Consider the following 23,315-nt stretch of genomic DNA (forward strand, 5'->3'; position numbering starts at 1 on the left):
CTGAGTCACCTTAATTGAATGCAGTGTTCTGTTATTTTATTAATTACATGTCTTCTTATGAAGAAATATGTGCTGTGAAAACCCCCCATTGAAAAGCTTATCATTGCCATGAACTAAATAAAATGAAGTTTGTTAGACAGGTCACTAGGTACTGTTGTATGTCAGATGCTATGTTGTTGACGGTCTGTTTTTGATACTTTTCTTTCTGTTTTCAACCCGAAATTATAACACATTGTTAGCATCTGCATTAAATCTTACGTTTTTCATTAAGTCACTGTTGTTTGTTTGTTTGTTTGTTGTTTGTTGTTTGTTTGTTTGTTTTGGGGTGAGTGTTGGTTCGTAATAAAGATATAAAAGAACAAAACAAAAAGGAGATAACAATCCATCTGTGTCTAACATTGTTGATCTCTGGTCTGAAATGCTGAGGCTTTTTAGCAGCATGTATTTATTTCAGATTATTTTTGTAATACAATACTCTTATATTTCTACAACATTGCTTGAGGTTGTTGAAACGCTTTTGTATAAATAATGACATTCCGCTGTGAGAACACGTTGGACTATGACAGTAGCTGCTTCTGCGTATGTCTACTGTTCACATTTCCTACCTGAGGGGCAAATTCCTGCCATCTCCGTTGATATGATAATAAAATACTGAATCTTGAGTCTGATACACAGGAACAAGGATGCTCTGAGGCATACACCGAATTCTGACCTGTCAGTTTTGGGAACTAACAGCCCGGCATGTCGTGTCAGTCACACTGTGGAAGCCTGTAACATTTCAGTGAAACTACCCACTACATCAACCACAATGCCTTTCAGTGAGGTGATTCCCTGTGTGGGGGAGTGGAAAGGGTGACCCCAGAATTGAGAAATAAATATGATAGGTACCAAAAAATAGAAAACATGAGCCCACACAGCACGGCTGCTCAGCAGGGGAACACGGTAACCTCATAGGCCACGCCGGGGATTACGAGCAGCGAAAGTGAGAAAGAGGGGGTGAGAGGAGAGGAAGAAACAAAAGTGCAATGAAGAGGAGGTGAAGAGACAGGAAGGAGCTTCTCAAAGGCTTTCCTGCGTTGGAGGGACTCCCTACACCGCACAGCCTCTCTATAAGCACTGTACAAAGAGCATTCTCTGCAATCGGAGTATGAATGGAAATTTACCAAACGTATATTTACCTTGGCTTCAAAGCCATGATAGTTCACGTTGACATTTACTTGTTGTAGACCTGAATACAAAAAAAAAGATGATAATGAAATTCCTTTGCATTTCTCTCAATTCATAGGAAATAATAATATACACCTCTCTACCCAAATTCAATCCAGGCTTAAAACATGCTATTTTTGAAGACTCAACTTTAATTGCTCCCAAACGGGGGTGAGCACGAGCAAACGAGGACAAATGAAAGTTTAAGGAGGGAGTATTGATTTGTGTGGAGGTCAGGGGTAGGTCAACCCTATCAGAGAATCAACAAACAGCCGCCAGCAACCTCCTCAGCTAAGCCAATCACCTTCTGACCTGGTCCACCGTTACCATGGCAAATGACCCTGAACCACACAGACCATATACTCGGCTTCTCACTGAGTGAAACAGCAGAGTGCAGCTTTGCAAAGATGGTTCAGCTACCAACAGATCCCTCACCAAAGGCAGGCACTATGTTGTTGTGTTGTCTCTTATTTACGTGTCACTCTGTAGAGCTCGAATTCAGTACCATTGCTGACTTCAAGAAATATCACACTTTTATAATTTGAGTTGTCTGAAATGTTTTTGCTACACATATTAATGATTCAAACTGTAAATCAAAAAAACAACACAAACGAAGATACTCAATGTTTTCTTTTTCATGTTTGGAGATTTGTGCAAAGCATTATAGTGGAACGCAATTCACTGCAACGAAATATAAATCTAAATATTTAAAATGTGATTGTACATACATTTGTTTCTATAATGCCTCAGAAATAATAATAATCTCATCAATATTGTAATACTACAACCACAAAGCTGTGCCAAATTGCTCCCATGTCATGCCCTTCCAAATATCCTCTTTTTCTAGCCATTTTTGGAGGACAAATTCTCAGATTCATCCCTTTACCCGGCATTTCCATCTTATTCCCCCTCCCTCCCTGGGAGGCAGGCAGGCGCTGGTGGTAACCAAGCCTCTGGCAGTGTGTTCCTATCCTGCAGGAGCCCTCAGGTTCCAACCTGTCAATATCCCAGGCAGCGTCTTGGCTCTGCTGAGGCTCAGTTAACCTCCTCACCCATTGCAACTGCACAAGGGGCTCCTGTCCCACTGCCAACCCAGAGACAAGCACGATCGCCAACCCCCCCATGCCTCTTTCTCCAATTCGCACCGCGCTTATATCCGTAAAGGGCAGCACCCTGGCAGCAACAGCAAGCAATATGGCAGCTGACGGCAGTTATCTGCTCGCTGACGTCTTAGATGTTTCAGATGACGGTCACGTTGGAAGCTCACAGAGGGTAAAGACGGAGAAGATATTGGAGAGATGTCTAAAGCGAAAAGTGACGTGGTGACAAAGGTCCTCACACACAGGCCCGTCGCGTTCAGGTAGGCATGGTAGGCAATTGCCTAGGGCCCCCGAGTAGGAGGAGGCCCCCCAAAGACGACAGGTTAAGATTTTTTTTTTTTTTTTTTTTTTTTTTTCAAAATTCAAAGAAAAGTCTGATACAAATGCAACATGAATCAAACAACATGCATACCAATAAGACAGGTCATGTATTCAACAGCAATGACGATTTTAAATAGCTTCATGATAATAAGCAGTCATCTGTATATGAAGGGCTCTGCTGCGACTGCGAGGGCAGCAACAGCGCCTCCCTAGAGCATGCGATGTCCGAAAAGCGCAACGACACATTGTAGTCGAAATACCCCAGCTCGAGGGGGCCCCCCTTTCCCATGCATTAGCGCGACAGCGTCAAGTGCAAGTGAAAAGTGAAAAATTAAAATTAAGCGAAATTATCTCTCCGGCAATCAAAAAAAGAAGAAGAAAAGGGAAGAGGAGCAGAAAAGAAAACAAGACACCGGTAAGTAGAATATACACAATCAACATGAAAATTGTGCCAGGCAGGGTATACCATATTTTGCTAGAGTAGCGAGGTTGTAACGACGACTAGCTAGGAACCAGTGGTTTGGCATGCTAGCATGCTAACCAAACTTAAACTGCTACCTTTGACTTCACTATAAGTTCATAACGTTATCAGCTGGCCAAATTGATCAACGATTAATTCCTCTTAATATCCTAAATAAACTTCACATATGTTTTCAGTCGTTAGAGCCTTGAGACAACCAGTGAAATAGTTATTCCTGTAGTAGCTAGCTATTTAATAGGAGATTAACATGGGAGTTTACAATAATTTTGCTAGAATACCATTGGGTTGATTTACTTACTTTATTTACATTTTAACGGTTAACATCCCGGCGCAGATCAGCCACATGAAGAAAACAGCCACTTTAGTGTCAATTAATCCTTTTCTAAACCTATTCTGCTGTTTGTTGTTGTTGGTCTCCATGATAGCTGTAAATACCACTGGACCACCGTTAAAAACTGTACCGATAGCTTTGAGCTTTTTCTATGGGACACAGACAGTACACAGACACACACAGACACACCACGGGTGCGGGGATGGCGCTGTTGCCACTCACAGAATTGATTTCAGGAAAACAGCTCGTCTTAGTGACTGTATTTCTGTTTTCAAACCAGTGAAAACGGGATTATTGTAAGATTTTATTATTATTATTTTTTTTACTTTTTTTTGGTGAAGCAGTGCTTCACCTGTAGTCGTATAGAAACCGCCACTAAACCGCCTAGTAGGAACTGTGTGTAATGCTTTTAATATCTATTTCACCACAATTATCAGACTGTAAAATGATAGGATTTCAAAAGCATTTGAAAAATAACCAAGCTAATCATACAGTACTTATTCTTTCTCCAAGGGGCATTGCTGAAATTTCTTCATCCCGCTCTACCAAGTGTTGTCTCTGGTGCTACTGAAGGTAACGTTCTTTTCTACCTATTATTAGTGCCTTCTATCAACACACTTGATGTTATCAAAATGACTTTACATTTTTCTAATTCAAGTCATAGTTGTGTGTATTCATTCCACTTGCCCACAGAGTCTTCTGGACATTTCAAATATGTGGGACATTCACTAATGTTAATGAATAACTGAGTTGTTGAGATCAATGCATGCAAAATGTGCAATATAAATAAAAAGAATATTATTTATGTATTTATTTATTTTTGCACCAGGGCCATCAACATCGTCTTCGTCACATGTTTATGAGGAGGAGCAAGTGGAAGACAACATTGCGGCGTCCACACCACTTCCCAGCAGTGGTTCAACAGAAGGTGCATTAAGCCGCACAATTTCAACTTATCACCTATCATAGTGACCCAAAGTTATAGCAGCATGTGCTGTGAAAGTGTATTAAAATGACCATTTGCTATAAAGCGTTACACAAGTAGATCACCATACCTTAAGCATTTAGTTGTCGTACTTCACACATGAAACTGTGCCATGAATTAATTTGTAATTACATATTTTTCAGCAGTGCCATCAACTCCATCACGACTTGAGGAGGAGCAAGTGGAAGCATCCACACCACTTCCCAGCAGTGGTTCAACAGAAGGTGCATTAAGCCGCACAATTTCAACTTATCACCTAACACCCATGTGCTATGAAAGTGTATTAAAATGACCCTTTCTTTTTAAAGCATTATACAAGTAGATCACCATTCCCTAGTTGCTGTACTTACCACATGGCAATTGTGCTATAAATTAATTTGCAACTATATGTTTTCAACAGTGCCATCAACTCCATCTCCACTTCATGAGGAGGACAAAGAGGAAGATGACATTGACATGGCAGAGACCACCCCACCATCCAGAACTGGGGTACCTGTAGGTATTGCAAGCACCACATTAAGTGATGACCCAGGATGTTGGCCCAGTGTCCTAACAAGCAGTATGCGCTGTGAAATAGTCAAAAAAGGACCTGTGCAAATCATGGACATTGAATTCCCGCAAAACTTAGACAATCCTCCTCGAAGATTCACCAAGGACAGTTACAAAAGAACCATGAAAAATGGTGAGAATATACATCGATCGTGGCTGGTGTATTCCATCCACACAGATGGAGTGTTCTGTTTCCCTTGTACTGTTTTCGGGAAGCGTGAGCGTGACAATGCCTTAACGACCTGTGGCTACGGTGGATGGAAGAACCTTTCCTATCGCCTAAAAAAACACGAGTGCACAAAGGTGCACTGTGACAATGTGAAAAAGTGGCACGACCTTCAGAGGAGACTGCAAACCAGTACACTGATTGATCAAAGACAGATGGAGTTGATGCAACTTGAAGTTGAACACTGGAAAGGCGTGATTCGGAGAGTGATTGCCATAGTTTCCCATCTGGCAGAACGCAACCAGGCTTTGAGAGGAACTACCAGTACCGTGTATGATCGCCACAATGGGAATTTTCTGGCTCAAGTGGAACTCCTAGCACAGTTTGATCCGGTAATGAATGAACACATCAGACGAATACAATGCAAAGAGACAAAGGTGCATTACCTGAGTGGAGTCATTCAGAACGAAATCATTCAGCTGGTCGGAGACAAAATCCTACAGGAGATTGCAAGAAGAGTGCACAAAGCAAAATACTTCTCCGTGATCATGGATTGCACTCCTGACATCAGCCACAAGGAACAACTTTCTGTTGTTCTCAGGATTGTCAACTGTGAAACACCTGTTTCTATTGCTGAGCATTTTTTGGGATTTGTACATGTTGAAGACACAACTGGTAAAGGGCTCAGTGAAATCCTGCTTGACCAGTTGGAGAAGCACAACCTCAGCATTTCAGATTGCCGTGGGCAGTCATACGACAATGGCAGCAATATGATGGGCCACAAACAGGGTGTGCAGGCAAGAATTTTAGAGCTGAACAACAAGGCGCTATGCATCCCATGCAGCAGTCACACACTAAATCTGGTTGTGTCAGATGCTGCCAAGTCTTCAGTGTTGTCCATGTCTTTTTTTGGTATGCTGCAACGACTGTACAACCTTTTCAGTTCCTCTGTGCACCGCTGGGCAATTTTGAAGCAGCATGTGAAGCAGCTCACCCTTAAGCCACTTTCAGGGACGAGATGGGAGGCCCGAATTGACAGTGTGAAGGTAGTGCGGTACCATCTACCTGAAATACTAGACGGACTGTCAGCACTGGAGACATATGCTACAGAGAAGGGGGACTCAGAGACCATGTCCTCAGCAAAAAGCTTACATGGTGAGCTTAAAACATGGTCCTTTCTTCTGTGCACAATAACCTGGTACAACGTTTTGTATCAGGTTAACCATATGAGCAAGCTCCTCCAGAGCCCGGATGTTTCAATGCAAACACTGAAAAAAGAAACCGAGGGAGTGACAGAGTACCTAGAAGATTTCAGGGAAAATGGACTCGCATCAAGCCAAACGGATGCAATGGAGATTGCAGAAGATCTGGAAATTGAGAGGAAATTGCCTGAGAAAAGGCAACGTAAAAAGAAAAGGCAGTTCCTTTACGAGAGTACAGATGAAACCCAATCGACCCCAGAAGAGGCCTTCAGAAGGGACTTCTTCCTGCCTTTGGTTGACACTGCCATCACCAGCCTAAAAGACAGATTTTCCAGACTGGAGGGGGTGTATGCCCTGTACGACTTCCTGTTCAGCATTGATATCATGAGGGCCACAATCAAGACTGGGAAATTGCATGAGAGATGCAGGAAAGTGGAACAAACCCTCCATGATATTGATGCAGACGACTTGGCATTGGAGATCAACTCTGCTGTCCACACCTTTCCAGATGAAGTATCCAGGTGCCCATTTAAAATGCTGGACTACATATACAGTGAGAAGCTGTTGGACCTGTACAGCAATTTAAGCATTGCACTGCGCCTACTTCTGACCCTTCCTGTCTCGGTTGCCTCCGGAGAGAGGAGCTTTTCATCTCTGAAGCGCATAAAGAATTACATGAGGTCAACTATGAGCCAAGAGAGGCTCTCTGGACTGGCACTCATGTCAATTGAGAGTGACGTCCGCAGGTCTTTGGACTTGGAGGGGATTGTGTCTGCATTTGCTGAGGCCAAGGGCCGCAAGCAGCAGTTTCAGTAGGAAATAAAAAAAATAATAAAGGCTACTTTTCAGTGTATGTTTGACCTCTTTTGTGATTAAAACGCACAGAATTGCGGAAATTTTTTTTTTAAAGGCCCCCAACAACTTCTTTGCCTAGGGCCCCCAAAATCCTAGAAACGGGCCTGCTCACACACCTTGTCATCTGTAACAATTTCAGGGAGAGGAAGGGTCAACATGAGAAATAATCAATGTATTTACACTTTCTTACAGGTATTTGTGAGTGTTTTCGGGGATGAGAGTCTAAAGTTGTGAGATAGTCAGAAAATCAACGGTCGGTCTTAGTGTCGGTGTGTTTGTAATCTACACATGCATAAAAGCCTGATCCCAAGCGAGGTAACAAGCGTGTGGCAGCATGTCACCCCGTCCCCTCGCACTCACACTCAAAACACACACACACACACTCTTCCATGCCTGACTGCAAGGCACCGCGGCTGTCTGCTGGGAGCTCAAGTTACGGCCAAACGGCGGGACAGACTTTATGGAAGCCTCTCTCCCACACCCACTCTCCCTCTCCGCACCGCTCCGGAGGAGGTATCAGGTTGCCGGTTCAGCGCCGGCCAGGCTTGGCGCTGGCGGCAGCTTGTGATCTTCGGAGCCTGTGTGTGTGTGTGTGTGTGTGTGTGTGTGTGTGTGTGTGTGTGTGTGTGTGTGTGTGTGTGTGTGTGTGTGTGTGTGTGTGTGTGTGTGTACATTTTATCTCCCACTCTTTGAGGGTATCGGCACATAACGCTGCTGTCTCCTCCAGGTATGTAGGTGTGATTTACAGTGTAGATGCTTCACACTCATGCGCACACATGCATGCAAAATCCGACCGCTTCCTCTGCTCTAAAGCACCTAGAATATTCTATGCTGAAGTCCAAGGTGTAATAAGAAGAGTTTTTAGGAAAAATTACAGAGAAACACGTGTTTTCACTTCGCTCTTGGTCTTTAGACGTCCAGATAAATAGATAGATGTTATTAAAACTTGAGGTATCTTTTAGATTTTGCTGGCATCAGAGAACAATGGAGGTAAATATAATTTGACTGCGTTTGCAGAGACAATGTATGGGTCACTCTGGATATTTAAAGACATTGCTTTCTTCAGTTTTTACTGCAACCTTTTTCTAATGCTAAACACAATCTATACAAAGACTGTTGGTAAGGGTTTTTGGGGAAATTATGCACATTGGAAAGACATGTTGATATTGACACAAACCAAATTCCCTTCCTCTTTTGTACGGATGGCAGCAGAAATCTCAGGGAAACAGACCTTAACATCTGGAAAAAGGAAAGCCAAACTATTATGCATGGATAGATTCAACTACAGGTAAGTGAAAAACATGTTTTCCTTTGTGTCATTTTAGAGGGCCCCTGACTTGGTATTAAACGTCCATAAAGTTGCCCATAAAATGAAATGGTCGAAATCATCACAGAAAAGTCCAAGATTACCTGACAAATGTGGAAAAATGGGTCCTAGACTTCCAATATTGCTGTCTCAGATTGACAGAACTCCTCTAGAGCAACAGAATACAATAACCTTTAGACATACTGTAGCCCTTTGTGTGACAAGTACATTTTCATTCAAAATCAACGGTGTGACTGATTACCGATGAAATATACCTATGTTTCTATCAGAATGATATTGACTCAACAGAGAAACATCACCACAGCATTAATGTGGCTTCCAAATCCCATGATGCTATCTGAGAGAGCAACATGCAGCTCTCCGGCTCTGAAGCGCACTATAGTGTATTTGCAGGAAGCAGTTGCAGGGAGGTGCATTCATAGGTCAACATGGAAGAGACCTCCTATATGCAAGGACCTTGTGACGGTCGTGCCGCTGGCTCAGTTGCGAGCCCGGCATGGAACGGCACTCATGAATAATGCATGGGGACATCTGCCACCTCTGAATTATAGATCTGTGGAGGCCTAGCATATGGGAACAGCCCAGTGAGTGCTAATGGCTAACTCCCCATGACAAAATATGGGTTAGAGACACGTGAATGATACTCGGGTAATGCAACCTTTCCGTCATGTGAATGTGAGGGGGATTGTAAATCTGATTATTTACATGTCTGCATGTGTGTTTGTCTATCTGGAATGAGGGACGGCTCCAATGGGTAAACAAGTTATTGTGAGCATAAACAAGCATCCAAATTAGCAGACAGACACACAAGTGTGTTTGAGCAAGGCACTAAATAAGCATGTTTGACGGATGTAGCTCTATAAGGTTGCATTATACATTTTTCCCAGAGGGACAATGAGACCAGAAAACTTCCAAACAGGAACCAAGTCTCTGTTACATTACCTTTTTGTTTCAGCTAAACCAGTGCATACAGCTTTAAAATAGCTCCAGAAACCCGCAGCCCAACAAGGGCTAATGTCTTTTTCCAGGCTTCCTCCTGTTGAAGTACAGTCTTCTTGAATATTCTATACTCTCTGGTTGCCACACCTACTCTTTAAAGAAGCAGAGATGGGACTGGGGGTTGTAGTAGTATGGGTGGGGGGGCCGGTGGTGCTGTTGTTGCAGCCCAGTCGAGCAGGAGGCCTGGTCTACCGGGGACTAGTTCGATCTCCGCCTTTTTCTCCAGGATTATCCTCTTATCAGCACCGCAAAAGCCAGGCTACGAAGCGCTGGTAATTAGCCTATCTTTAATTAACGAGCACCTCGCTCCAAAACCACCCACGGTCCATGAAGGCTCCCAGTTGGAAGGCAGTCAGTGCGGCGTAAAGATGAGCAGACTTAATCTTGTTTTTGTCTGAGTAAGAGTGAGTGAACGTGTAGAAAAGGCCAAAGTTCATCTTCAAGTAGCTGGGGCGGCGCAGCATGCAGAGCGTCCCCTCATGCTTCCGCGCTCACAAACAAGCCTTTCTACACCGCAGGTTTCAAAGGGAATCCTACCACCCACCACTGTTCCACTTTGTTGTGCATGTGTGTTTGTGATGTGTATGTGTGTTCATTTGAGTGTACACTCAAGTGTGTGGATTACTGCACTCAAATTATGCTACCACTCACCATCACTGACAGACTTTAATTTCCAGGCTTACTAAAGCCTCCTCCGATCTACAATGGAAACATATGTAGGAGAAGATGAGGGACAGAAATCGCCTCCATATCCCTCAGTGAAGTTTAGAAAGTAGAAGGTTCATGTCCCCACTCTCTAGATCGGGGGAGTAATATATACAGCTTCTTACATTTATAATAGTTTGAAAAAAGGGACATGGTAAAGAACTACACAAACTTCAGCACTATTGGTCTACTAATTATTGTGCTAATAGAATCAGAGAGGCCTGGGTCATCTGAAGGGGAGTGAGAGTAAGATGACGGCCTGCAGATGAAAAGAGACAAGAGGAGACGGGAGAGAGAACGCCAACGTGGCCCTGGTCTGGCCTGGCATGGCACCGCCAAGCAGGGGGGGCTGCAGCGGCCCCAGCATGCATACATTAGCGGTGCTTAGGCGCACTAATTGCTTCTCACTTAGACAAATCTCCTGCAAATCACGGCTGCGCCGCCAGCACTGCCCGAGCCCCCCGGGAAGGAGAGACGGCAGGCAGGCGGACGGAACGAGAGGCAGAGGAGGAGGAGGAAGAGGAGGGGGTGGCGAGTGGAGCGTGTGTACCAGAGGCGCCTCGAAGCAGGATGGAGGAGGAAGAGGAGGTGGAGAAGGGGGGCGCTCCCAAGAGAATGGAGAGAGACGAAGAGAGAGAGAGGGAGAGAAAAAAGCTCCAACACTTCAAGAGTGCCTCTTTCTCTCTGCTCATCCATAGTCCAAGCTGAGTGCCCCCCCAACCTCTTACACCCCTACCCTCAGAAGCCCCACCGCTGCTCCGCTCCTCCAGCGCTCCATCCTAACCTCCCCCCCTTCCACCAACTCTCAGATCTCTGCTCGGCCCCTTGCTCGCCCCTCCTTTCTCTCTCGCTCTCCCTCCCTCTCCATCGTTCTATAGAAAAGTGGAGGAAAGATGAAACTCTACAAAGAGGGAAAAAAATCAATAACACAGATGGATAGCTGGATAACAGGGTCCGGCATGCTTCGGCGGTGAGGCAATCCAGAGGGTGCCCACACAACTTCCACACAGGCGGAGAGACGGGCAAAAACAAGACGCTGGGAAGAGGGTGGTAATCAGCCTCAGGAAGCTAACATCATCCGCAAACACACGTACACACTGGTTCACAAACAAGCACATACAACAATGTATGACTGCATGCATACACCGACATATACGTGATGGCAAATACTCGAAATATAAACAAAAACAAATCGTTGTTAAAAAAAACATTCACATCCATAGATGATGAAAGAAAATAGCTGTCTGTAACAACAGCATAGATATTATACAAAATAACAATATTTTAGCAGGGCCTGCTTTATTTTACTAAGGTTATTTGAGATATTGGGTGGCTAAAGGCAACATTTCTCTTGTTAGCCATGGTTTAAGGTACCACAGGGCCCTATCAAGAAAAATGTTTACAATATACTGCGAAAGCATTGCCTGAATTTTAGGATTTATTGTTAAGATATGAAAACAAGTAGCTGGAGCTAATTCACCTGAGTTTATTAAAACCATTTCTGAAACTTTTCAACTTCGTTAGTAAGAGCGCACAGCTCTGGAGACACTGATTGGTGGGCCGGGCAGAGTGGACTGTTGTAATAAAACATAATGACACCCAGAAGAGCTGAAGGGAGAGCCTGCCACTCGTTCACACCAAAGGAAATTAACTTCAGCGCAACAAAAACCTAGACAAAAGCCAGTGTCCCAAAATGTTCTACCTCAAAGAAAATCAAATGATTACCTCACGCTTTCCAAAAGTTCTCCTCCACAAAAATAACTCTGGTCACCCAGACCTCTGTGGCCTGTGAGAGAGATCTAGGTATGCATTATTATTTTTAGGTGTAATTATCCTCTCTGCCGGTTGGGGCTTTTGGCCCCAATAATGATTTTCGTGGCTAGATCGGCATGATCTTTATTATTTATGGAGAATAAAATAATAATCATAATTGTATACTTTACTCTTGGTCAATAACTTGAAAAGCCATTCAAAATTGAAGGATGTATAAATGACTTACTTCAAGAAGTAGTACTTCAAAAGTATGAGACTTGAGCTTACTGGAAATATTCAACTGACCCGAAACGCATTGCGGCTATTCATACGATACAAACGGCGAGGTGGACAGCCTAAATAATTAACAGCTGGATAAAATACTTAAGAATGACGTTAAAGCATACTAAATTATTGAATAGTTTGATTTTCCATAAAATAAAACTTGAAAATATTATATTTGGTGGGAAGGTAATGTTGGTTTCGTTTGTGATGACATTTTTATTTATTTAACCTAAGCTCAGACTGGTGAGGACCTGGATCATGGCAAGCTTGCTACATGTCACCAAATCAAAAGAAAAAAGCCATGCTAACTGAAATAATAAAACCCTCAGCGGCACACGCTGTAAAATGCCTAATGGACGCTTAAAGACACTTTGATTACTGGTCCTATTTATTTAGATAACCATTCTGATATCTCGTATTTAATGTAGCAACAAATCGTGGTGGTAACATTGCAACACATGTAAATCCAAACACATCTTACTGTATCTTACAACAGACGTGTAGGTTATGACGTGATTTGGTTGGGGTTTCAGGTCATGCGGGATGTTGATCTTGGTTCTTCCTCCCACTGGAGCCAGTGCAGATTGGGCGTGATGCTTATAGCAATTGTGGGAGAGGTGAAAGGGCGAAGACTTCATTATAATGAATTTCAACGAGGACCCCCCATCCCCCATACAGAAATCTCACATAAACATGCAAACAAACACACACACACACACACACACACAGATTCCACCCTGCTCTCCTCCTACAGTCCAATCTTTGTGGAAATTACTATAATTCTCTCTTGGGCATAGTGGTGATTTTCTGACTAGGCAAAGAGCCATAGGACTGTGAGGTGGCCACTTTAAAATTCACCTCAGAAAGCCGATGGAAGCCTGTTACATCCCTGTTTAGTCATAAACACATTTGATTGCAAGAAAATTATTTGATCATTTTCAAAATTTGCTAAGAATGAACTGAAACACTTCTTTCATTCAGTAAAAATGACCAAGAATGGTAGATGAGTTGGAATTCAAGCTTATTTTATACTTCATATATTGAAGTTGCTACGCCACATAATGTGTGTATTTAAGTTTTTTGCTTATTCATAGAAGAGACTTCCAATTATGCAGTTTATACAAGATCTTTGCTGAGATGATAAATCACTAGCACCACCTACTGTATACTATAATTTTGGCATGATAGTTTCCAAGTGTTAAACTACAATGAAGAGGAACAAGCTCAAACACATAGAAAACAAAAGTATTTGGATAGAGCTCCATCTTGTGGAGAAAAACATACATCTCAACCCACAGCTTCCACTGAGAGAATATGCAGAATAACATGAGTTTTTGATTCATTAACTATTCAGATTTTTTTTAAATAAAAGCTCAAATATATGAATTGAAATATTGAAATGTATAAGCTAATAGAATAACACAATTTTAAATTGATGAAATTCATTTTTTATTTTGGTAACCCTTATATAAATTAGAACTGACACACTGGTTAATTGGTGATTTAAAGTGAATACATCTAGTAAATGGCTCAGGCTGGATAACAATGTTGAATTGTAACTTATATGACAAGACAACAAATAATGTGTAATTATTTTTATCTCAGAGTACAAGATTTTAGACTGAATATTTCCCGAGGGTGAGGACTGGCTGAACAATACAAGGTACAGACCAGTTTTCTATCTTATTCAGAGGTTGAAAAAGATAACGTGTTTTGTATTTGTATGCATGTGTTTGTGAATGTTATAACAATTCTGCCTTTGCTTTATTTAAAAGTCTCATTTCGTTTCAGCTTCCAGGCCATGTAACACAGTGGCACCAAATCAATACAGCAATAATATTACTAGAGTTGGTAAAGTAAGACAAATGCCTATCTAAATATGTGTTTCCCAGTGTATGTATACATTTTCTACCTTAAGTTACTTTGTAGATTTGGATTAATGATGTCAAATATATAATCACTTAAATAACACTTGAGTTACACTTAATAATAAATGAGGTGCACTTTTATCAGCTCTGATAACACTTTAATGCATCAATAATTATAATTTAACAGAGTATTATTACACTATTACTTGTATTTAAGTACAAGGTCTGAGTACTTCTTCCACCTATACCCAGATATTTCTCAGATGTTTGTTTTGTACATAGCCACCGCTAACCATAGTGAGCGGCCAACTTAGCTAAAGTAAAACCGGTTAAATTCGTGTTTTAGAACATCTTAAAGAAGTTTTGTCAATTAATAACAAGATTATTGTGTTTTTATGTTTATATTACCCACTCAGTCTTAATCATCCCTATACTGTAGCTGTGTTTTTAGGCGAAACTGTTAGAAAATTAAAGCATGTTAGCTTATTTTTGCCAGCTCATAAACATGTCACAGAGCCAAACTAACGTTAGCTCTACAAGGTTAAGTTTCTTCTTTTCATCATGATGGACAGTTGTGTGTGTGTGTGTGAATTGTTTTATATGTTAACTACCTTTTTTAGCGTGTTCACTTACCGTTTCTTGATAAACGGCATTGGTTCATTCACTCATGATTGTGAACTGTCTGCACTGTGTGTGATGGTCAGGTGACCAGCAGGCTGCTCTCATCTGCTAAACTACACATCCGGGTAGTTTTCAATGTAAAATGTGTTTGTTTTTTTATTAACGCAAGGCAAGTTAGAGGCTTTTATTGTGAAGGCACAGTCTACATTTCGTGTTAGGAATATTTATGTTCTCTTTAGAAAATGTTTAACAAACCTTAACCAAATTATTCAGTAGGCTGATGTCGCCTACATGTTCACAGTAAATGTTTGTGAGCAAAAATAATACTGTGTGTGAAGAATGTTCCCTTTTTTTGTCACTTGCTTTAATTAACCTCTAGGCCTACAATTCTACTTCACGTACCGTTGTTGAGAAGGTGGATTTTCACACACTGTGCTAGTCCAGTCCAGTACCCTATATTATATTTAAATAGCCCTTTATCACAAATCACAAATTTGCATCAAGTTGCTTTACAATCGGTACAGCATACAAAATAATATTTTTTTAACAGTTTCAGATCAAATATAATCGCAGCGAAAACACACTTTTACAGGTAAAAATGGGGGGAAACCATTTCATGAATTAACAAAGAGCCACTGAGGAGGGATACCTGTCCTTGAACAAACAGACATGCAATACGTTGGCCTATAGTTGCTAGAAGTTTTCTATAATAACTGGAGGATTTTTAAATACATTGTGGGAAAAAATGCTGTAGGAAATCCAGAACTAAAGCGCAAAAATCAATATTGGAATACATTTTAAATGCAATAGAACTGCATAGAAGTATCTACAGGTGCAGGTCATCTTTTGTTTTCCATAAAGACAGTTTGTAAAACTCGTGTAGGCCTATTTCTACTTTTCTCAACGCACATGTGTGAGTCTGTACCAAATTATATCCCCTAGCCTAAAACAGATTTTCTCACAATGTAGCTAGACAGCATAGTCACACACATACGAAGTTGCCAAAAAGGCATGATTTCATGCTAGATAAATAATAAATTGGGCAAATACTGACGACTTTACAGAGCTGAATAAAAGGTACACCTTTAAAATCCTATATTTCTGTTCCACTAATGAGCACAGGCAGCAATAGTCAGCAGAAGAGCTTGGGGGGAAACCACTTTTGATGATGCTTTTCTGTCCTCTCTGTGCGAATGAAATACTGAATCAATTTGAAAACAAACCTGTTTTGGGGGATTTCGCAATGGAACCCTCTGCAGGCCAATCACTACTGACAACAGGCAACAACAAACGGAACATCTGAGGTCACAGTTTGCTGGAAAACGTTTCACACAATATCACTTTGTTTTTTATAGGATTCTATCTAAATAGCACAATCCTGTAGTGAAGGCACACGTTCAATTACACTGCAAACGTTATACATTTCAATGTTTTTGCTTGTTAATAAAGTTATCACTGTTCTTTTCTTCTGCACATCAACATGACATTATTTGGGAAATGTGCTGGCCTTTCCTCTAGTGCCACCCTCAGGACAACAATGAAAAAAAGGCATTGCAATTTTTGAGATTCCATAGATTATTGGTCCTGCAATTCCCAGTTAGGGGACTAAAAACACTACAGTCGAATACATTAACAATGTTTGATAAATGGTATGTTCTTTTTAGAAACGTTTCCCATGTGACCTATTTCTCTTCAGCTACACTTCATGTTGTAACGCTGTAAAGTAGGTGTTGGGGCGAGTCTTCGATGCCAAGTCAGGGCAGAGGGTCTTGCTCTTAAAAGGGTCATGATGAGATCCACAAGCAATGGTGGTGGAGTTTACACACGATAAGCCTTTGTACGCAGTGGCCTCTCGCTCGGTTCATTTTCCCTTCATTCCCCTTCGCAGGATGCCCTCTCATAACTGTCTCACACAATGTCAAGTGTTTTCCTTTTTTTTTTAGCTCCCACTGAATGACATTTTGTTTGTTTAAACATGTCTGTCTTCCAGGAGCAGAGCTAGTGCAAGGACATTTTCCCTTTAATAAGAGTGAGCAGGCAGTGCAAGAGAGTTTTAAGGGCTTTTGCTACCTACTTTTATTCATACACACCTACACAGACAGACACACACATACACAAAAGGCTGCTTCCTTGATTCAGAGAGCTTGTACTGTACTGATATGAGGACAGACAGTTAGCAAACCAGCCACACTTGACTCCCACACAGTCACTGAGCTGTTTCTGTCAGCAGTGAGTGGGAGAACATGGCACCACAGCGTGTTTGCTAACAGTTAGGAAACAGAGCAAAACACACACACACACACACACACACACACACACACACACACACACACACACACACACACACACACACACACACACACACACACACAGCACATAACATAACACTATCACTGTTTACACATTCTGCCTGTTGAAGCACATATATGCACAGAGCAACTGTGCAAACTGCTATATAATTTACATCAGCATGTGTCTCCCCAACAGCTGGCAATCACAGGAGTAACCAGACTGTGTTGGCCAGATATAAGTGTATAAAAAGCATCTGTCAGATTTCTTTATGTACAGGAAATACTGTTAATTCAATACCATTATGATAAAGCAGAGTCAAACTCCTTTAATGCTCATTCTGCTTAATAAAACTGTGTTCTTCTTGTTGTTGAAAACCACAAATTTAAAAGAGTTAATAGTTTTTAGCTAATCTGATCATATTAACAGGAAACACTTTGCGTAATCAAATAAAAATGCTCAGAACACTTAAATACGCTGACTCAAACTTAATTTTCACCTCCTTTTGAAAAATAGCACCTTCAGAGATTAACTTTATATTGTCATTAATTTGATGTACCTGTCAGCCATTGTGACATTGGGTCTTTTTTCATGTTTGCATAAAAACAGATACACTTTTCCACAGAGCTATATCCATTTCCACTATTTCCACTAGAGGACTCTCTGCACCACTTTCTAACCTAACAGCATTGTGGAGAACATTGAAAACAGACGTGCTGGAGGGGTTACAGCTCCCCCTGAAGAGGGCGGCCTTGTCAAGTGCCTTTAAAAAACCTTTGAAATGCATCATCCTCTGCTCACATTTCATGAATTAACAGCTAAAGAACCTACTGTAAAACCTCACATGGTAACAAGAAAGTACACGCTGCCTTGCAAACATATAAAATACACCCACCTTTTAGTTATTTTCCAGGGAAAGGAAATGATCAAAAACACTAATAATAGCACACAAAACCCAGAACAGCACATTAAGAAAAAGTCAATCAAATAAAACGAATGAACACAAGCTGTAAAACTGTTTAATGGTTAACTGCAGCCCCTGTGGCAGCCCTGCGTTCAGCTCAGGCAGCTTGTAGCTTGTGTGGTGTGCTCGCTGCTCTTTGTTCTAACCAGAGCATATGCCACAAGCCCTCACTGCTTTTCCTCAACAGCTGCTAAGCCCATTAAATCTGCAGCCAGCCACCGGAGTTGAGGGCTTACAGGGAGGGAGGAGGTCTCCACTAAACCCTGCACTGTTCCTCCATAACCCCAGGGGCTGCAGAAAAATGTTAACATGAACACAGATAATCAGGATGAGCGGCGTGCATCCCGCTTGATGCATCTGCCCTGTGTGCAAGAGAAAAGCCACTTCTACTCATCAAATTAAATCCAAATCAGATAATTATGATATCATTCCTGTCATGTGTTTGGGTCACATGGTAATATTGATGTAGTCTAGAATAAAGAAAATGCAGTGAGGTCTACTCTACGAGGTGCCTTTAAAGGAGAATCTATGAGTAGTGTGGTGATTATCCAGCATCCATTCTGCATCATTTAGTGGACTAACACTCTGTTTGTTCTGCAGTGCTGCGCCTCAGGCTCTACAGCTCAATGGCTCCCAGTGCCTCTATTTGCTGTGCAGCAGGATATCACAACACTATTCATTTCCAGGCTTCACATCACCTCATTAAACTGACCTGTCCCCCTGCACAGTATAAAAGCTTTATGAAGACTTTCCTTCCTTAGGAAAAAAGACTCTATATGCCTCTTATTTTTTGTCTCATTTCAAGGCTCAGTTATTTGCTTGGATTTGCTTCACATCTCCATCCAGAGGGGGCTTCAGTTTGTCCGTCACCTCACTGCTCTCAGCTGGTGAAAAGCACCTCAGCCAAGGGATTAGCCACCGCCTCTGATTAGCAGCCCACTGCACAGCAAGGAAGATTTATACTCAGATCACAAACACTGCCAACAAACCTCTGGACCACAATGCTCAAAGATTCATTTCTATTGTTATTGAGATATAAACCTTTTCATGTCATTATATTTTGTTTGAAATAGTTGCATGAAGTCCTATGATGTAGCTTGATTGGCATAAACTGAACAAGTGTGACAGCCTGACCCCAACAGATCAATCAGGTCAAGTAATATACTCTGGGACTCTCAATGTAACACCGAATTTCTATAAAAAACCTATAGAACCATAGACATTTTATTTGATAGTTTTAGATATTTATTATTAATTATTCATATATATTTGTTAATTGATTGCAAACATACAGACATATGCAGCTATCTTAATGTAAATGTCAGGTGGGTTCTTTTAACAAACCCCTTTTCTTTTTAGACTCGTGTTGTTTTATATAATTGTCTTTCTTTTGTTTTATTTAATAATATACACAAACAAAACAACTAAAGGCATTCTGTAGTGGTAAAGCTTGCATTCTCAAACCAAATATTAAATGTAAATTTAGAGACATATTGTATTGTTTGGATGTGTTTCCTTTGCTTGTTTAGCATTTGTTGTCCACTTGAAGTCTTCATGCTGATGAACTCAAACAGAATATGGAAACAAATTGCTGCACAGATACATTCATTTTCATTTTAGTCCACATCCTTGTTATGTTGTGAAATGGAGCAGAGAACATGTGGTGAAGCAATAGGTAGAGAGAAACCAGCCTCAGTGTGAAATATGTGATGGCTGTGTGCTGCAGAGGGTCTATTACTGCTGAATCTTCCCAGAGACGCTGTTTTCCTTCAAGATAAATTGTACTCTGGAGCAGGGGCAAAAATTGTGCTCCTCGCCTTCTTTTGATAACCAAGGTGAGGGAGGAGGCCTGCAGCAGCATGCATTTAAACATCTTCTTTTGCCATCTCCTCGGTGGTGCTTGTCCTCTGGGCTTTGAAAGCTGAGTTTATCGGCTTGCAGCCCAGAGCATTCTCTTCCATAGACTCGCACTGGAGATTAATAACACAGCGGAGGTAAAGGAAAAAACAAAGGCCAATCTATCTGCGTCAGGGCAAGTGGATAGCCCCATGGCGCAGCAGGTGTATGCTCTGACAATGCCATCTATCACATGGACGGCCGTTACACAAACACAAGGTCAGGCTGCTTCCTGTCTCTTCTGGCCCCCAAGCCAAAGCATGGCAGCCCAAGATGCACCTCCAGGCCACTTGTTGGAACATCCTGCCCTTCGCTGTGGTCCTCATAACAACAGGAGGTGAGGCCAACACTGCAGAGAAAGCCAGAGCTGGGCTTCTCCGAGGTAGCAGGCATTTGACAGTATACGATCAGTCCTGGCCCCACCGACTGATGATAGCTGAGGAAACTGCTGAGGAGAAGGAGCCATTTACCGGCTGTGATTTATTTAGCTTTGGTGCTGTTGCTACCCTGAGACAGGCAGGCTTTATGAAGCCACCACAGCAAGTATGACAGGCCAGGGTCAAGCCCGGGTTACCAGAGTGATGGAGACTGTGAAGGCTGCTGAGGGAAAGCATATTAGGTCAGTCAGCTAATGATACCAGCATTTGATCCTGAAATCACATCCGTGGTGCTCCTGAATGAAATTAAATTACACACAGACGATACTCACTGGAATTTGTACAGTTAAGAGAAAGTATACGACATGCAGAAAGCTAATTAAGTTAAATGTTTTAGTGATTGGTGATCTCGCTGGGACACTAGTGAAAAAAAAAAATGCTACTGCTTCTTATTGGGCTTTAAAAACAAATGCTTAGAGTAAGAACAAAGTGCATTTTAGTCACTGGAAAATATACACAAATACTGGAATGAGGACACAATTGAATAACTTGTTTATAAAAATATATATTTTCAGCTTCTAGCTTCTTGCTGCTTTGCTTTTTGTACTTTTGGCTGGACATAAAACATTTTTGAAGACGTCATCTTGGGCTCCAGGGAATTGTAATGGCCATTTTCCAACTCATTCAGCTGAAATGTTTAATCAATAATTAAAATAATCATTAATGAGAATAAGTAGTAGGTATAAAAAATAATATGTGGCATCTAGATAATGAGATCATCAGACACGGATCCCAGCACAGCAGAGACAAAAAAGGAAGAAGACACAGTCTGACACTAACGTAATCATTCATGTTAAAATCACTATGAACTATGAAAGGTAATATGTGTTTATCAGTGCATGTATTTATAATGGTTACCATGATAAGCTCTGCAGTGAGCATGCAGTGCGTAACAGGGTTACAGGGGTTGAGTTAAAAAAGAAGTATAGTCCCATAACCCCCCTTGCTGTTAGTTGTCTTATTTGCATCATGTGTTGGGGCAGAAGTTCTGTTTACATCAATAAACCTGTGATACAGCACATCCTGTCCTCAACCCTTAAGCTGCACTGTGTATACAGGTGACCTCCAAACAATGTTTACCCATTACAATCCTATAACTCATTAATGGAGAACACAATGAGAAGAGACATTTTCTGTTTCCCCCTTCCTTATTACATGAACAGTATAATAAATTGCTTGTTTTAGCAGTTTATATATGGAACAATCATCATATTTAACAGGTTAATACTAAAAGAAAAGTATACACTATGTTCACCAAAACTTGTCAATCATACCACAATATTGGAGTATCACTGCTAACTTCACAAACAAACTATCTAAATATCTTTCCATGTTTTATTTGCCATTTCATGTTTTCTGAGATATTCCTGTAGCCATAATGTGCTTTAATCTTTTCCAGCTGTGAGCGGCTCCTCCATTTCCTGTGTTTAATGCATTGTTGGACCACAATGTCTGTTAACCTCACCCATTTTTCATGCTTTACACAATGACATTCTTGGGTATACCTATTATTTCCCGAATGAGAATACAAATCAAACCTTGCTTGGATAATTATGTAATATTCTAGCCCATTATCTGCAGTAGTATAAACAGTAGTCTTTTCAGCAGTGCAGAGCCAAAGAGCAAATGGGTAAATAAGCTGCCTGACTGCAAAGGGTGTAATGGATGATATAGGAGTAAAAAGTCAGTAGCTTTGCAGCCCCAGTCCTTACTCCTTAAAATAAAAACAAGTTGTATTACTCATCCTGTTGTGTGTGACATTAGAGAACAGTTATAATATTATGACGTCAATATTTATAGGATCAGTATATAATATCTAAAATAAATTCAGAAAGAAATGTAAAGGGTTGAGTGTACTTGATGTACAACTGGCTGCATAAAAAACAGAGCAAGCTAAAGTACATGTTGTACTACTTTTTGTGAAGTTCCTAATGTCTAACAGACATCTCTATCATAGGCATATCATTGACCAGCGTCAGTGCAATTTGGTTTGGGATTTCTTATATCCTCTCTGGTCTAACATGATTTGTTTGTAGATGCAAGAGTACAACAAATCTGTTTTTGAGTTATAAAAGGTTATGAAACCCTCATGACTACTTTAAAAGGGGTAAACCACATGGCAGTATGCAGACTGTTTCTTTAATCCCGTTCCCTCTCTTTTCCATAAAGCAGAGAAGTAAATCAGAAGACAGCTCAAAGTCGTATTTTAATCTGCAAAATGAATTTGAACTGCCAAAAGAACTAACATCCGTCCACTGTCCCAATATTTTGGGATGACAGTAGAGGACATTTCTGTTGACTATAGCCCCAGCAGTCCATTTTTTTCTTCATATTTTCCAGTGGGTGAATGTTGAATTGAAAGGTTGTGCTGTGAGGAAACTGAAATGTCAGGTCTGTGTGTCTCTGATGGTACACAGACGCTGCAGAAAGAAACATGAACAAGGACAGTTGGAAGGGCAACAGCGAGGGCTCAGTGTGCCGCAGCCGTCCCACTGAACAGTAAGTCTCTGCCAGCTGCATGTTTTATGACAACACATTAAAGAGGAGCCTGAAGTCTAGCGTGTGAGCCTTGCATTGTCCTTCTTCTGCCAGCGAGGAACCCAACCTGGCACGCTTTGTTGAACAAAGAGTTCCTCTGCAGGCCACAGGCTGTTCCACTGAAATCTAAGTCAGGACAATAGAAACAGAAGGGAGAATGAGGGTGGGAGAACCAGAGGCTGTGTGTGTGTGTGTGTGTGTGTGTGTGTGTGTGTGTGTGTGTGTGTGTGTGTGTGTGTGTGTGTGTGTGTGTGTGTGTGTGTGTGTGTGTGTGTGTGTGTGTGTGGTTTGTGGTAGGCGTCGGCAAAGGCCTCCTAAGGGTGTGTGTGTGTGTGTGTGTGTGTGTGTGTTGGGAGTGGGTGAGGAATGCTTGGGTCAGGCCAGTGGCCGCGCTGGGTTGATCCACTGGTGCAGACAAGGGTGAATCCAGATCGTTTA

The 23,315-nt window shown here is 41.5% G+C and overlaps 1 protein-coding gene across 1 annotated transcript; it reads left to right on the forward strand.

Moving 5' to 3' along the window:
• The first annotated feature begins 3,913 nt into the window (after positions 1-3,913).
• On the forward strand, positions 3,914-7,294 carry LOC134858434 (zinc finger MYM-type protein 1-like). Its single transcript, XM_063874357.1, has 4 exons — positions 3,914-4,012; positions 4,269-4,367; positions 4,568-4,648; positions 4,825-7,294. Exon 4 carries the CDS (start codon positions 4,881-4,883, stop codon positions 7,155-7,157), a length of 2,277 nt encoding a protein of 758 aa, XP_063730427.1. The 5' UTR covers positions 3,914-4,012; positions 4,269-4,367; positions 4,568-4,648; positions 4,825-4,880; the 3' UTR covers positions 7,158-7,294.
• Positions 7,295-23,315: the final 16,021 nt, after the last annotated feature.

Source organism: Eleginops maclovinus, chromosome 1, assembly GCF_036324505.1.
Source record: "Eleginops maclovinus isolate JMC-PN-2008 ecotype Puerto Natales chromosome 1, JC_Emac_rtc_rv5, whole genome shotgun sequence".
NCBI classification, from domain to species: domain Eukaryota; kingdom Metazoa; phylum Chordata; class Actinopteri; order Perciformes; family Eleginopidae; genus Eleginops; species Eleginops maclovinus.